A 16,304-nucleotide genomic window follows, 5' to 3' on the forward strand; every position below is an offset into this window, starting at 1 on the left:
GCTACCATTTCCTATTATTTCTTCCCGTCATATTCCTATAGCAAGTGAAAGAGTTTTATGGGTACATCAAGGTCATATTGAAATCTTGAAATAATAGCTCTTTCATCAACCCACTTCTCAACCAAATTTAAGCAAGAAAATCCTAAAGATCTTAACATTCCTATTTTTTAAATGGTGAGTAACATAACCATGAGACTAGCCCCAACTATCTAGGGTTTGGTTCATGAATCCTCATTCACCAAACATTCCTATTATTCAATTTAAATGAATATTTTTCAAGAAACCAACGTTCGCAATATTGGCACGTATCATCACGTACCGAGCATGCCGTACGCTATGATATCGAATAGATGCTTGGTATGAGGGGCATATCGAGTGTCGGTATGCTAAACCTATGCCTTTATTGTGCATACCAACATTGTACCATTACGGGGTCCAATATCGAGAATGCGAATGTTGGAAAAAACAAGTGAAAGTAAATTCACTTACACTTGCATCATGTTTATCTTCTACATATCATTAAATTACTTTTTGATATTGTTAGTGTTATCAACGAAGCTTTCCCTATAATGGCTAGTGGAAAGCTATGCTAGAAAGCTCAAAAGCTTTTCAACAAAATGACACATGAGAAAGTAAATATGCCCTTGAAGAAAAAAGCATGTTATAGAGTGCAAACCAAGAAAGGTTAAACCATGCCGAACCGGTGGGTTTGAGGTATACCAAATTGGACGAGCTAGGGACTGGCACGGTTCATCCATTTGATTCGAGATGGGGCCTAGTTTCACTTAAATCCCCCACCCTGGCTTGCTTAAATATCGTATTCTCTCGATGGTTCGCCCCCGACCCTCAACCCCTGCTTGTTTGATTCCCATGCCCCTTGCTCGAGTGATGTTCAAGAGGCTCCCAAGTCCCACCTCACTGGTCACCAACACCACCCCCCCTACCCCCATTCACTTTGATGGTCGGAGTGCATCCCCCCACCGGTAAGTCCCTCCTCGCTCTCCCTCTCCCTCTCCCTCCCTCCTTCCCTCTCTCTCTCTCTCGTGGTTGGGTTAGAGTTAAGGTTTCCCTCGCTCTCCCCTCTCTCCCTTCCTCTCTCTCCCCCCCTCTCCTTTTCGCCCTCTCCATCTCCCCCTCCCTCTTCGGCTCTTTCTATGTTGTCCAAAACAGACTTGAACAGCACAGTACTGGTACCATACTGTACCGTCGGGCAACCAGTACCAACACAGCCGACTTTGGTGCAGACAGATATAAATTTTCATGCATCAATTTAGTGGTATGCAGCATTTGTTAGAGAACATGAAAAAAATGTAGTAGAGTATATAAGAACTAATAGTCAATTAAAGGCTTATTTTCCTCTAGGTGATTCAATTGTTGTTGTGAAACCTGAGTTGTGGCCCGAGCCCAAGTCCACAGGGCCCACCCTAAGGCAGTGCCCTATTGATAACTCAGACAGAGAACAGGGTGGGAGAGGGGAGAGGGGTGGAGAAAATCCCCTATTCTCCTCCTTCCATGTCGAGCTTCCACTACCGCTCACCCTCCCTTCTTCTCTTCTTCTTTCAACCCTCCACCCTCCGTTTTCGCTGCACCACCGGCTCGGACACCTTCTGGCACCCCCTTACCGATCCACCGCCACCTCCTCCTTCGCCATCTCCCTCTCGCGCTCTCTCTCACACACACACCTTTCTCTCACCCTTCCCCATCCCTCACATGCCTACACTCTCTCTCTTCCATGCTCTCCCTCTCTTCTTCCTCTTCTTCTTCCTCTTCTTCTTCTTCTCTTCCTCTCCCTTCCGGATTCTCCCTCTTTTATCAAAGCCAAAAAGAAAAGAAAAGAAAGAAGAAAGAGAAACGAGAAGGAAAGGATTCCTCATCTCCCTCTCCCTCTCTTTCTCTATCTCTCTCTCTCTTTCCACCGAGATGTTGGGGTGTGTGTGGGTGTGTTAGAGGGTAAAAGGGATTTTCTCTCTTGGTCCCTCTCTTTCTCTCTCTTTGAGCTAGCCCTAGAGGAGTCTTATTGTGCCAACTCTCACCTGCCACCCTATAACAGGATACAGGAAAAGGTTAGTAGCCCAAATCCTCTATTATGAAGATAATTAGTGTAGAAACTAAGATTTTAGAATTTTTGAAAATTTTTGAAAAAATTCTGAAATTTTTTGAGATTTTTAGAAACTAATTCTAAAATATTATCATGCCACTAATTTGATACATGAATGTGATTTTAGATTACTAGGTCCAGACGAACCTCAAAGAGGTGCTTAGATTGTCGGGTGGTTGACATCTTCTAGATAAGAAACATCTCCACTTTATATTAATTAATCATTAATAATTAAAAATTACCTTGTCTTTAAAAGGTACAAATTCTTATGGTAAATTCAAATTTAATTGTGTATGAAATCTCAATAAATATGGTTAATTAATTAGTGATTGCAAATCTGCTATTAAATTGTATGATGATACCTATTATGATTGGATCAGGCATGTAAAATCATGAACGTTGCATATTTGATGGTACGCTTCAAGCCAATTTCATAAAAAGAAAAAAAAAATTAACTTATGTATCCTTGACTCTGAGCATGATAACGTGTGGAATTGGACTTGATTATCTGCCCTACCATGGGGGTAAGCGTGGCGACCCCACCATGGGGGTAAATATGCGTGACTCTGCCACAGGAGATATATGTTGTGACCCCGCCATGGGGGTAAGCATGTCGTGACCTAAGTTGCAAGGGTTAAGTGCAGCTACGTGATCATTGATCTAATTGAGAACCCAGACCATCGAGGTTAAATGTGGCGACCCCACCACGGGAGTAAGCGTGGCATGACCTATGTTGCAGGTGCTAAATATGGCTGTAGTCATTGACTATAGAGCAGAAATTGTAAATTGGGTACCTAGGTATAAGCATGTCTATAGATTGATGTATCAATATATGAATACGCGCATAGTACAATCTTGAGACTTGGATAATTTTACTCCGATTTCAGCGATCCATTCATTCCATGTATAATATTGAAAAGATGAAATATACCATGTTAGTATGTGAATATTGTCAAAATTGATTGTCATCAAGTGATCTATACAGATGTATCATGTTTATATGATTTAATTAAGTTGAATTGTATAAATTAGTTTGATTTAATCCTTTAAAATAGATTTGTTACTTACTGAGCCGTGAAGCTCATAGTCTTCACATACATTTTTCAGATCCTAGGATCAAATTTTGGGGTAGCAAGTATCAGCATTTTGGGGCATGTATATAGAGACAAGGCCGACTTGTAGCTAGTAGATATAGTTCCTTGAATCAGTCTGTATATTAATGTGTTGTATGTAGATTATGTATCAATGGGATAATACTAAAAGTTTGAGATATAAGTATAATAGTTAGTTATTTCTAATAAACACCAATATATAGTATGGAATATATTATTTTCCTAATTATATTGGATTGATTGACAGGTAGAATGCCTTACATGCTTATCGGGTTATTCCCTGTGAGTATGCGGCGGTTGTTCACGCCCTCGAATTGTAATTATGGGGTCGGAGGCGTGACAGAGTGGTATCAGAGTAGTTAGGTTTAATTTATAGAAATTTATTTAGGTCCTAGGAGATGACCTACGTAGAGTGTAGGAGGGGTAGTCCCTAGATGCTAGAATATAAGTCCTATCTATTATATTATAAGTGGTTAATAACTTTAAATATTAGCTTATTAGAATCATTATAAAGAACTTTTAGTTGTTGGTTCAGTGTTGATTACAGATGGCACCCAGTCGTGTTAAGAAGGTTACCCACATTGTTGATGACTCTCATATGGAGGAACTTCAAATCAACGGGCTGACAGCATAGGTCAGCAAGATGGTGCTGTGACCTCTACCGAAAATATCCAAACTGATCAAAAACAACAACCTACAATGCTCCAGTTTATGGATATCATAGTTGGAATAATGCAACAGTAGTTGCAATTTCAACAGCAGATGCAACAACAATTTTTGCAGCAGCAACAGCAACTGTTCCAACAAAAGGATTCACAATTTGCTTGTGTTGAGGCCCATCTTGTGAGGTGGGGAGGTATTTCGGACTTTAAGAAGGAGGCTCCACCAGCTGGTCGAGGTACTATTGAACCCTTAGAGATGGAGAAAGCCTTGGCGATAATAAAATGCTCGAAAGAAGATAAAATAGCCTATGCCTTGCAAGAAGAAGCCTCTTATTGGTGAAGGATGGTAAAAACTAAACATGCCTCTAAGATGGAGCTCTTCACTTGGGAGAAATTTTGTAAAAAATTTTACGAAAGATATTTTCTTGCTAGTGTTAGAGATCAGATTGAATAAGAATTCATCGCTCTGAAATAGAAGAATATGACTGTAGCTCAATATGAAGCTAAATTTAATGAACTTGCTAAGTTTGCCTCTATGCTGGTAGAGGATGAGCAGACTGGAGCATGCAAGTTCCGAATGGGCTTAAGAGTGAAGTTAGGAAAGGCGTGGCACCTCTCCAATTGACTACCTATGGAGAAGTTGTAAATACAGCTTTGATAATAGAAAGAGAAAATGAGTAAAAACAGAGAAAGGGAAGGTCAGAGAAGGAGGTTTAGGCCAGCAATGAGATAGAGAAGGCAAAGTTCAACCTGGCATTCAAAGAAATCAATCAAGTAGGAGATCGTTAGATAACCGCAGGGGAGTTTAGGTCGTTGTTCCAAGTGTGGAACGAATCATTTACATAGGAATTGTCCATTGATCACCGGCAAGGAATGCGGAACCATCCCGAATCGGACGGTTCCGCCCGTTCCGAGCCGTACCGGTGGCTTACTAGTACAGTTCCAGCTTTGAAAATAGTTCGCTGCCAGAACTAGAGAAGAAGAGAAAGAGAGAGCGAGCGGAGAGGGAGGGAGGAGAGGCTACGGACGTCTGCAGAGGGCCGCAGGGAGCTAGCGGAGGCCGAGGCCGCGGCCGCGTCCTCGTTTCTTTCGAAATTAAAAAATTTCGAGAGTTTTAAGTGAAGTCGGCAAGCGATTTGCGGACTTCACTTAAAAATCTTCAAATTTTTTTCCGCACCTGCGTCTTCTGTTTCAAAAGAAATAGGGGATGCGGCCGCACCCTCGGCCTTCGCCGCGCCCTCATGGCCTCCGTGCCCTCCTGCGGCCTCCGCCGGCCCCCCGCGACCCTCTGCAGGCGTCCGCGGCCTCTCCTTCTCCCTCCCTGCCCCGCTCGCTCTCTCTTTCTTCTCTTCGTCTCTGACTCTGACTGGTTTTCTCTCTCGATATGGGCCCAGCATGGCCTGTACCGACTCGTGCCGCCGGACAACCGGTACGGTCTGGGTACCGGCACAATAGACCTTGATCACCGGGGCTTACTTTAGATGTGGACAAAAGGGTTATAAAGTAGCAGCTTGTCCAATAACAGTTGAGAGCTAGACTGCTTCGGCACCTTCTATATTCCGATCAGCGCAAGTACAAGTGAGCAAAACCCCTTCTACTGGACAGAGTAGAGTAGAAAGCCAAAGACCTTGGACTCAGGGACGAGTGTATGCCATTTACCCAACAAGATGCTCAAGCCTCTAATACAGTGGTGGCAGGTACCATACCAGTACTCAATACTTATGCATATGCTTTGTTTGATCCTGGTGTCACTCATTCTTTCGTATCCACTACATTTGTTGAAAACATGATATGTTGTGTGATCCTTTAGAAACTGCATTATATGTTAAAATCCCAGTTGAAGATGTATTAGTCACTAATTATGTTTGCAAGTTCTGTGTTGTTAGAGTAGGAGATAAAGAGCTAGTGGCAGATATGATAGTGTTAGAAATGAGGGACTTTGATATTATATGGGAATGGATTAGCTAGTTGCCTACCATGCCTCAGTTGACTACCATAAGAAGATTGTTAACTTCCACATTCCGGACCAGCTGGAGTTAGTTTTGTGAGAAGTACAGGAACTGCCCTTCCACTAATAGTATCAGCCTTACAAGCCAGAAGAATGTTAAAGAAGGATTGTAAAGGGTATCCAGCTAATGTGAGGGATATGCAACAGGATGCACAAAAATCAGAAAATATCCCTAAGGCTCGTTTGGTTCGCGGGAAAAGAGGGGGGAAAAGTGTGGTCAACGAGAAAGTAATGAGATACCTCTTGTTTGGTTGGAGTTTTCAAAGGCGAGAGATAGAAAAGTTGTATTCCCATAGGAATATGATTCCCACATGAGAAACATGGAAAAGTTACTTTCCCATGAGGCAGAAATCACTCCATTTTTATTTTTTCCCAAAAAGACCCTTCAGCATTAAAGAAGCATTAAAGAGGCATTAAAGACCTAATTTTTATTAAGGATAAAATAGAAATTATACATAACTTTCCCAAGAAAGTGGATGGTCAACCAAACATAAACACTTTGGAAATTTGTCACTTTTCCATGGTCAACCAAACATGCCAAAAGTACTTTCCTAGGCATCCTCTTCCTAGGAATCTGCTTCCCAGGAATCATATTCCTAGGAGGAAAAATGCTTCCCGCGAACCAAACGAGCCCCTATTGTACGTGAGTTCCCTAATGTTTTTTTTCCAAGGGACTTGTTAGGATTACCACCAGATAGGGAGATTGCATTCTCCATTAACTTAGTACCAAGTACAGGGCTAATCTTTAAAGCACCGTACCGAAAGGCTCCTGCAAAGTTGAAGGTTTTATTAGACAAGGTTTTATTAGACCCTATGATGGTACACTTAAAGCTAGTTTCATAAAAGAAAAGAAATGTTTAAAATTATGTATAGATATCTATGCATCACTTGATTCTGAGCATGACTACATGTGGAATCGGACTTGAATATGTGCCCCGCCATGGGGATAAATATGGGGACCCCACCATGGGGGTAAACATGGTGTGACCCTACCACAAAGGATATATGTGGTGACCCTGCCACAAGGGTAAGCGAGGCTTGAACCTTAGCCGTAGGGGCTAAGTGCAACATCGTGATCACTCTTCTGATTGAGAACCCAGACCACAGGGGTTAAATATAATGACCCCGCCATGGGGTAAACATGACATGACCTATGCTGTGGGGGCTAAATGCAGCCATAGTCATTGACTGTATTGTAGAAAATGTAAATTGGGTACCCAGGCATAAACATGTGTATAGATTGATTATCAGTATATGAATACGCGCATAGTATAATCTTGAGACTTGAATAATTTTACTCTAATTTTAGTGATCCATTCATTCTATGTATAATATTGAAAAGATGAAATGTATCATGTTAGTATGTAAATATTATCAAAACTGATGGTCAGAAAGTTACCTGTATAGATGTATCATGTTTACATGATTTAATTAAGTTGCATTGTATGATTTAGCTTGATTTAATTTTATAAAGTGGATTTTTTTCTTACTAGGCCGTGAAGCTCATAATCTTCACATACATTTTTTAGATCTAGGGATGAAATTTTAGGGTGGCGAGAATCGGCATTTTAGGGCATGTATATGGAGGCAAGGCCGACTTGTAGCTAGTACATATAGTTCCTTGGATCAGTTTGTATATTAATATGTTGTATGTGGATTATGTATCAATGGGTTAAATACTAAAGTTTTGAGATGCAAGTATAATAGTTAGTTATTTCTGATAAACACTACAATATGAGTATGGAATATATTATTTTCCAAATTATATTGGATTGATTGACAGGTAGAATGCCTTGCATGCTTATACGGTAATTCCCTATGAGTCTGCGGCGGATGTTCACATCCTCAAATTGTAATTTTGGGGTCGGGGGCGTGATAGTAGTTAGCTTGAATTATTTAGTGTACCAAATAGATGCAAAAAGTTGTGAGAGATTATGTGGGAAAATCTCCTAGTTTCGTTGTTAAAAGGGAGGAGAATGAATTATGTTGGGTTCCTTGATCCTGTATAAGTACCCAAGATCTACCAAGCGAATAACCGATGTGGGACTAAACACACACCCGTACGGATCCTGGGTTGTTACACTTTTAAATCAAGAAACTTTCCAATAAAAACCACAGTGTCTATTACAAAAAAATTTTATTACAGCATCTCTTAATTTTATATAAATCAATAAATTCGTAGCTGCTTGAGTGACATATCTTAACTGAGAAATTACAGTTAGAGCCCTACGACTTCAAAACATGCATTGGAAATCAGTTGATAACTTGATATATGCTCAATCATGAAATGCAACATCAAAGACGAGATAAATGAAGAAAATTCATATTTAGAAGAAGCTCTTTAGGATCATTCCAAACCTCCTCTCATAATTCTGAGGAAAGATAAGGGAACATGATTTCCAAATCTCCAATTCTGAATCCCGAAAACTTCCCCACCTCCTGCTCCGTGAGCTCTGCATCATAGCACAGGGAACTAAAATACAAATAACAACAACAACAATAAAATACTCGTTGAAAAGGCAAAAGAAACAAATGAAGACCATTTCTAAATACAGATAAAAACCGGAATCCAATCAAAAGAAAAAAATGGAAATCGGAAGGGAAGCAGTGAGGGAAACATCACTTTAAAGGGTGACCAGAGTTGGTTTAGAGGATTTATGAAAGATTACGAAAATTAACTTCTCCAGCTGGAACCCGAGGTGGTAGAGAAGGAGAGCGGAAAATACCGGAAGATGGGAAGGTGAGCGGAAACGGGCGGCAATCGGAGCCGCAGCGGGTAACGTCGCCATCTGGGAATGGTAACTTAGCAGTTCGTTCTCTCACTCTTTTCAGATTGGCTTTTCTACGGGCGCCACAGGGTGAGATAGGGTGTCTCCGGGGCAAATGCGCGCCACACGCGCCGCTCCTTCCAAGTTTCCAATAACAAATTAAGCCCCGTTATAATAATTTGTCTAAAATATTAATTGTTCAAATCTTTAATATTAAAATTGTAATACCCAGGCCTTTTGGAGGTCCGATACTGAACTGGGATCTAATCCTGACCAGCCCAGACGATTGGATCAGCCAAAATCAGCCCAACGCCCAACTTGGCCCAAGCCAGACAATTGGAAAAAAAGAAGTGGCAACCTCCCAATGGGAGTCATCCTCTTCTTCGACTCCATGCAGGAGTCCGGCACCGAGAGCGCACGACTCCCTCACCTCCGCCCCTATAAATTCCATCCTCCGACTTCTCTTAGATTTTAATGACCTACCCTAAGTCCACAAGGTCGGAAATTGTCGGAGTCCATTTCTCTTCTCTTCTTCTTTCAAAAGATCGTCACTGTGTGAGTCTTGAAACTTCGTTAGGACGAGGTATGAAACCCCAATCCCCTCTGTCTCTCTTAGTCTTCTGCATTCTTCATTGAGTCGTCATCGGCCGGATTTTGTCGGAAACTGCCAAAAAATTGAGTCGAAGCCCCCTCCCCTGTTTTGGAAACTGGCGCCGCTGGGACCTCTGTATCGGTCTTTTGTGACAAGATGTCTGATCTCTAGCTACCAGAGAGCAGACCGAAGCTTGGATCTTAGCCGAGGTCGAAATCTCCTATTTTTCAGTCGTTTCCTTTGATTTTCCTCTTATGCGCCGATTGTCACCATTGGTCGTCGGTTGTAGGACCTTCAGCTACGCTGCCATGGCGAGCATCATCGCTGGCCACAGCCACCGCCGGGCCCACGAGGCCTTCTCTGCTTTAGAGAGGGGTGAGCATGAGGTCCCCCATTTTTTAGGACGCATTACCTGTATAGCCAATAAATTTATCACGCCCCAAACACATAACATAACAGCAGATAATATCCAAGTACTAATAATTCTTAAAAAATTATTTAATTAAAAACTTATCCAAATAATTTTTACAATAATTCTATAATGACATAAGTCAACATTTGCTAACTATTAACATAAATCAAATAAAATATTCTAACTAGTCTCACTAAAACTCTAGTAGTTAAAAGTATCTTTAAAAGAGCTAGCGCACTTCCCAAGTCTCAAACAATCATGCATCTGAATCTAAAAAATCGAGAAAATATAGTAATGAGCTACATTAGCCCAGTAAGCAACATAACATCCCAAAGTGGGGTTAAAACATGCCAAATAATTAGTTAAAAGCATAAAATATTGACTAAAAAATAAATTATTTCTCGAATAATACATATTTTTTTTTGAAATATACTATTATTTTTATAAACTAATACCAGAAATCTAATAATAGACTATGGCAATGTAATCCAGTAGCATGGGTCAGAATGGACAAAATGCCAAAAACTATTATTATTAATCACCGGTGGCATGATGTCCAAATACCACTATTCTAATCACCAGTGGTGCAATATCAAAACCAATTTTTCACAAATTACAAGTCGACAGGGTCAATGAATAATCTCCATTAGTGAAGCCAGATCAAATCATAGTTGTGCTAAGAATGCATACTTATAAAATAGATTTTTCATCATTTGCCCAGTCACATTTTCCAGATTTCATAATATAGCACATAACATATTTTAAAATAATCATAACATTAATATGTCTGACCCGTTTAACTAAGTATAAAATAGATATCATAATTAAATTTAATCAACAAATTATAATTTTATCAAAAATTTGGAAAACACACTTTGAAGTATTAGGTTTGATGGGGGCGAAATGGATCGTCCGACCCATAACAAAAGGGCCACCCAATTTCGGCCCAACAGACACCAACACCGACCAGACGTGTCCTCGGTCCGGCCCAGAATCAGCCCCACCTTGGACTTCTCCGAAAGCTCCTCCAACCTCGGATGTTCGCCGACGCACCCCGGTCAAGTTCGGGGCGCCCTCCTTGTTCGCGGACGCGCCCCGCCGATTAGCTATATAGCCATATAGCCGACTTGGATGAAGCATTCGCCACTCTCTGAAGATATCAAATGAAGCTCAACCCCGCAAAGTGCGCCTTCGGAGTCACCTCAGGAAAATTTCTTAGCTTCGTGGTGACACAGCGGGGAATCGAAGCTAACCCCGAGAAGATCCGGGCATTGCAAGAAATGGCACCGCCAAGGACAATCCACGAAGTGCGGCAGCTCACTGGTCGGATGACAGCTCTTGGAAGATTTGTCGCCCGGTCAACGGAGCGGTGCCTTCCCTTCTTCAAAATCCTCAAGGAGCCCAAAGACTTCGTGTGGTCTGAGGAGTGCCAGCAAGCTTTTGAAGAGCTTCGACACTACCTCGCCACTCCCCCTTTACTTACAAAGCCCCTCTGCGGGGAGACTCTCTACCAGTATCTTGCGATCTCCCTAGCAGCAGTCAGCTCGGTACTGGTCCGGAAAGAAGGTAGAAGCCAGAAGACCATATTCTACACTAGCCGGGTTCTACGAGATGCGGAGACTAAATATTCCAAGTTAGAGAAAATTGTCTACGCACTCGTTACCTCGGCCCATAGACTTCGACCATACTCTCAGGCGTACACCATAGCTGTGCTGACCGATCAACCCATAAAGCAAATCTTACAGCAGTCTGATCGTGCCGGAAGAATTACGAAGTGGGCAGTCGAGCTCGGAGAATTTGACCTTGAGTATCGCCCCAGACCAGTGATTAAAGCCCAAGTGCTTGCTGATTTCCTGGTGGAGTCCACCCTACCAGACGACTCTCCAGCCGAGCTCAACCAGACAAAAGAAGATGCCCCCAGACGGCCATAGATTCTACACGTCGACGGCTCCTCGATATCGGGGGGCAGCGGTGCAGGCCTCATCCTCACCAGCCCGGAAGGAGTGGTGGCAAAGCAAGCCTTGCGCTTCGAATTTTCCGCCTCTAACAACGAGGCAGAATATGAAGCTATGATCACCGGACTCAAATTGGCCAAAGAGCTCAACACCCCCAGCCTAAAGGTCTTCAGCAACTCCCAGCTCGTGGTGAGCCACCGGGCTCAAATTGGCCAAAAAGCTCAACGCACCCAGCCTAAAGGTCTTCAACGACTCCCAACTCGTGGTGAGCCAAGTCCTGGGAGATTTCGAGACTCGGGAGCCATCTATGGTGAAATACCTTCAAAAGGTATGGGGCATCACCTCAACTTTAAGCAACTTCGACATCCAGCAGATCTCCAGGTCGGAGAATGCAAGAGCCAACCTGCTGTCGAAGCTGGCTACATCCAACTCGGCCGAGCTCCCAAAGAGCACCTTCCTTGAGTGCTTGAAAGTGCCGAGCACGGAAGACCCTGAGCTAGTGCTACGCGCAGCAATCGAGCCGAGCTGGATGGATCCCTTGATAAATTTTCTACGGGATGGAGTCCTCCTCACGGACAAACTTGCAGCTCGACAACTCGAGCACTCGGCCGTTCATTATATCATGTACGAGGGCAAGCTGTACCGTCGATCTTTTACATCGCCACTTCCTAGATGTCTCCGCCCCTCAGAGGCGGATTATGCGATGCGGGAGGTGCATGAGGGAATTTGCGGAAGTCACCAGGGCGGCCGAGCCTTATCATACAAGATTCTGCGACAGGGATACTACTGGCCCACAATGCGGAAAGACACAGTGGAGTTCGTCCGAAAATGCGACCGATGCCAACGCTACGCCAGTATCCAATGCAGACCTTCGGCATCCTTAATGTCGATCAGTGCCCCCTGGCCTTTTGCCCAATAGGGAATTGATATTTTGGGGCCTTTCCCTCCGGCTATGGAACAGCGGAAGTTTCTTATTGTCACCGTCGACTACTTTACCAAGTGAATCAAGGCAGAACCTGTAGCCCAGATCACCGAACCAAAAGTGCAGGACTTCGTTTGGAAGATGATAATCTGCCGGTTCGGACCTCCCCGAGTCATCATATCTGACAACGGCCGCCAGTTCGACAATGCTCAGTTCAATAAATTCTGTTCTGAACTCGGCATCAATCACCGCTACACATCGGTGGCCCATCCACAAGCTAACGGGGAAGCAGAAGTCACCAACCGGACCATCCTACAAGGGCTTAAAGCTAGGTTGGACCGGGCAAAGACGCAATGGGCGGAGGATCTTTACAACGTCCTCTGGGCCTACTGGACAACTTTCTTAGTTTCCACTGGAGAGGCCCCCTTCAACCGATCTTATGGCACGGAGGCGGTCATTCTCCTTCAGGTCGGGTTGCCCTCGCCCCGAGTCGAGAGCTTTGATGCTACCACTAACTCAGCGTGGCTCCGAGGCAACCTGGACCTACTAGAAGAAACAAGAGAAGCTGCCTAGAATCGCATGGCAAGATATCAGCGAAAGGCGGTACAATACTACAACTCCAGAGTCAAAACAAAGTCATTCAAGGTCGGCGACCTCGTCTTAAGGAAGGCTGAAGCCTCCCGACCTCTGGAGCAGGGGAAGCTCACCCCAAATTGGGAAGGTCCATACTGAGTCATCCGGATCCAGCGGCCAGGAGCTTACAAGCTGGAATCTCTGGACGGTAACTTAATCCCCCGAACTTGGCATTCTGAAAATCTCTGAATATATTATCAATGAAAATAGCCTTCAAAGGCAACTGAATGTTTTTGAAATCCCCTAACTAGTTCGGCATGTCTTAGCCATCTTTATGGTAGGTTCGTGACTACAATATAAGGACGTCCCAGGTCTGACCTCGGGGTGCCCTGCAGGATCGACTAAGAGCCGAAGAGGCTCCGTCGACCACGAAAACAAAGTACGCCCCTGATCTGAGTGGGAGGCGCCCTGGGGCATCAACGGGGAGCCGTTGAAGAGCTCCTCCGTCCGCAGCGATCGACAAAGCACGCCCCTGATCTGAGAGGAGGGCACCCTACAGCATCAACGGGGGGCCGTTGAAGAGCTCCTCCATCCACAGCGATCGACAAAGCACGCCCCTAATTTGAGTGGGGGGCGCCCTGCGGCATCAACGGGGAGTTGTTGAAGTGCTCCTCCGTCCGCAACGATCGACAAAGCATGCCCCTGATCTGAGTAGGGGGCGCCCGGCGGCATCAACGGAGAGCCGTTGAAGAGCTCCCTCGTCCGCAGCGATCGACAAATCATGCGCCTGATCTGAGTGGGGGGCGCCCTGCGGCATCAACGGGGAGCCGTTGAAGAGCTCTCCCGTCCACAGCGATCGATAAAGCGCGCCCTTGATCTGAGCGGAGGGACATCTCACAGAGTCGACTAAGAGCTGAAGAGGCCCCATCGACCGTTCGCGAGGAATGTTGCCACGGCCGAGCCTGAGGCACAACAAAGTGTCAACTGAGTCAATCAAACTCTCTTGACCTCAAGAAAAGTCTGAATATGACCCAACTTCGGTTTGAGTGCCCCAGCAGGACTTAAAGAAATTTCGGAGGCCAAGAAGCATCAATGCTCGCAACGGCTTCCTATCCTCAAGACGCCCTAAGCTACAATGCGAGAGCTGGAATAGGGCCGAAGCCCGAGCCGGGCGCCAAAAATTCGCGAACAGACGAGCTCAGGAGTAGCGAACTCCATCTCTCCAAGATCAAGTTAAGAGTGAATGCCGAGCACAAAGGCCTCGGCAAACACCCGACATAATTCCTGCTATGCAAGCTGGGCTCAGACCTAAGCTGTGCAGTTCGGATTCTGGCAACCGGACACAAAGCAAGACGAGCTCAAGTACCCAGCCGGATTCTTGAAGGCAAGGCAGAATGAGCTCAAGTACTTGACAAAAAGTACGAAGTGATGAAAGGAAAAAGGTATATTTTATTGATGTCAAAAAGTCTTGAGGCCGAGTACAAGAAAAACTGACCTTAAGGTCGGGAAAAATATAAAAGGCCCGAATGGTCGACTCTACAAAAAGAAAAAATGAGCAAAAAGCTCAGCCGGCCTGGACCGCTTCGGGATCGACCCCGAGGACAGCTCCCACCTCGGCATCGGTAGCCTTCTTCACCTCGGTTTCTGTGGCGATCTCCATTTCAACCTCAGTGGTGGGCTCGTGCGCTTCCGCAAGCTCGCCTGCTTCGGCTTCGACCTCGACCTCCTCGTCGCCCTCATCCAGACATGGGCGCAGGCCGCTGAAGTTGACTCCAAGGCAAAGCCTCTGGGCTTGATCCCGGTAGTTCTCGAAGCCCTGGATCATGGCATCAATCGCCCCCTCTGCCAGGTCGTCTTGATACTGCACCGACTCACAAAAGTTTTGGATGGCCAGAGAGACTTGCTCTTTCGCAAGCCGGTCGAGCTCCATGGCCTTTAGCTCTAAAGCTTCAGCCCTGCGCCTCTGATCGTCCAGTGCAGTATTGAGCTCCGAGATACGACCCTCAGTGGTCGAATGGACCTGGAGGAGCTCGGCTTCCACCTCCCGGATCCGAACGAGCCCAACCTCAACAAGAGCTCCGACCTGCTGCCGCTCCTGTTCGGCAGCCCCTAACTCTCGCTCCACTCTCCCCAACTGCTGCTCGACATCGGTGGTTCAGGCCTTGGCCTCCTTTCTGCACCGCTTCGTCGTTGCCACGTTCGACCGCAGCTCTCGAATTTTCTCTCGGGTTGGTCGTGGCGATCCCCAGTATGTCGACCAGATGAAGCAGCTGGCACAAGAAAACAAAAGTTAGCCAAGGCCAAGCATCTGCACAGAAGTGACACCACTTACCAAAAAGCTGGCGGTGTATGCTTCGTCGATGACCCCGGGCAGCCCTAGCTCCACCAGATGAGCTCGGTCACACGGGAGTGAAGCCCAGCAGACGAGCTCGCAGGTGACCTCGCCCGACTTCAATGCCTCATCGTCCTCGAATAACTCACATTTAGGGCGAAATGGCTTCCTCCTTGACTCTGAAAGAGCAAGCTGAACTTCGGGCGAGGTCGCGACCATAGAAGAGGACCAAGCCCCAAGCCTATCCCCTAGCTCAGAACTCGGTGAAGGTGACCGGATGACCCTCCGGGCGCCACGTGCTTCAGCGGGAGCTGTGGCTACCCGCTTCCCCGTGCGCCTCTCTGCTGCCTGTGGAGGTGGCCGGACTTCAATCAGAGTAACCTGCTCAGGCTTAGGCCGAGCAGACTCAGCAATAACAATTCTAGGCTGGCGCCGCCCAACGTCGGAGCCCGAAGTCATGCGGGCTTTCTTTCTCTACTCGGGCCGAGCTCCATCAAAGGCGGCCGCCCTCTTGCAGTACTGGGCCATTAAAGCCCCGAGGTCGAGATGCATTCTTGCAATTTCTGGTAGCAAGGCTTAGTCAGAATTCAATGCAAAAAAGAAGGAAAATAAAGCAGCCGTATCGCCCTTACCCTCGGGATGAGCCGAGCTCAGGCCAACATTCACCAGGACTTCCTCAGTAAGCAAGTTGGGGAGCCCTGGAGTTTCTTCTTGGATGAGCAACGTGTCAAAGGTCACCTGCTCGAGCTGCGACAACTTGGGCAGGCTGTTATTAACGGCAACCCGTGGCGAACCCCAGGTTGGGTCAAACCCCTACGGCCGCTCAGAGAAAACAAAGAAAAACTTGCGCTTCCACCCGTGAATGGAGGA

General features: G+C 45.5%; 1 protein-coding gene across 24 annotated transcripts in view; it reads right to left on the minus strand.

Moving 5' to 3' along the window:
* LOC103698892 (uncharacterized) overlaps positions 1-8,785 on the minus strand; it is a 72,520-nt gene extending 63,735 nt beyond the window's left edge. For 22 of the 24 annotated variants that reach the window (XR_016396617.1, XR_016396619.1, XR_016396620.1 and 19 more), the window contains exons 1-2: positions 8,607-8,785; positions 8,239-8,333 (exon numbers count right to left, since the gene is read on the minus strand). Coding sequence is in view for 17 of the 24 variants with exons in the window: in XM_089925739.1 (XP_089781865.1) it covers positions 8,239-8,333; positions 8,607-8,669 (158 nt within the window). In the remaining 7 variants the exon portion in view is untranslated. The remainder of the gene's footprint in view (positions 1-8,238; positions 8,334-8,606) is intronic. The other 2 variants (XM_089925729.1, XM_089925736.1) reach the window with 1 other exon arrangement.
* Positions 8,786-16,304: the final 7,519 nt, after the last annotated feature.

Source organism: Phoenix dactylifera, chromosome 10 (genome assembly GCF_051530095.1).
Source record: "Phoenix dactylifera cultivar Ajwa chromosome 10, Ajwa_hap1_PhDact_Kaust_v1.1, whole genome shotgun sequence".
NCBI classification, from domain to species: Eukaryota; Viridiplantae; Streptophyta; class Magnoliopsida; order Arecales; family Arecaceae; genus Phoenix; species Phoenix dactylifera.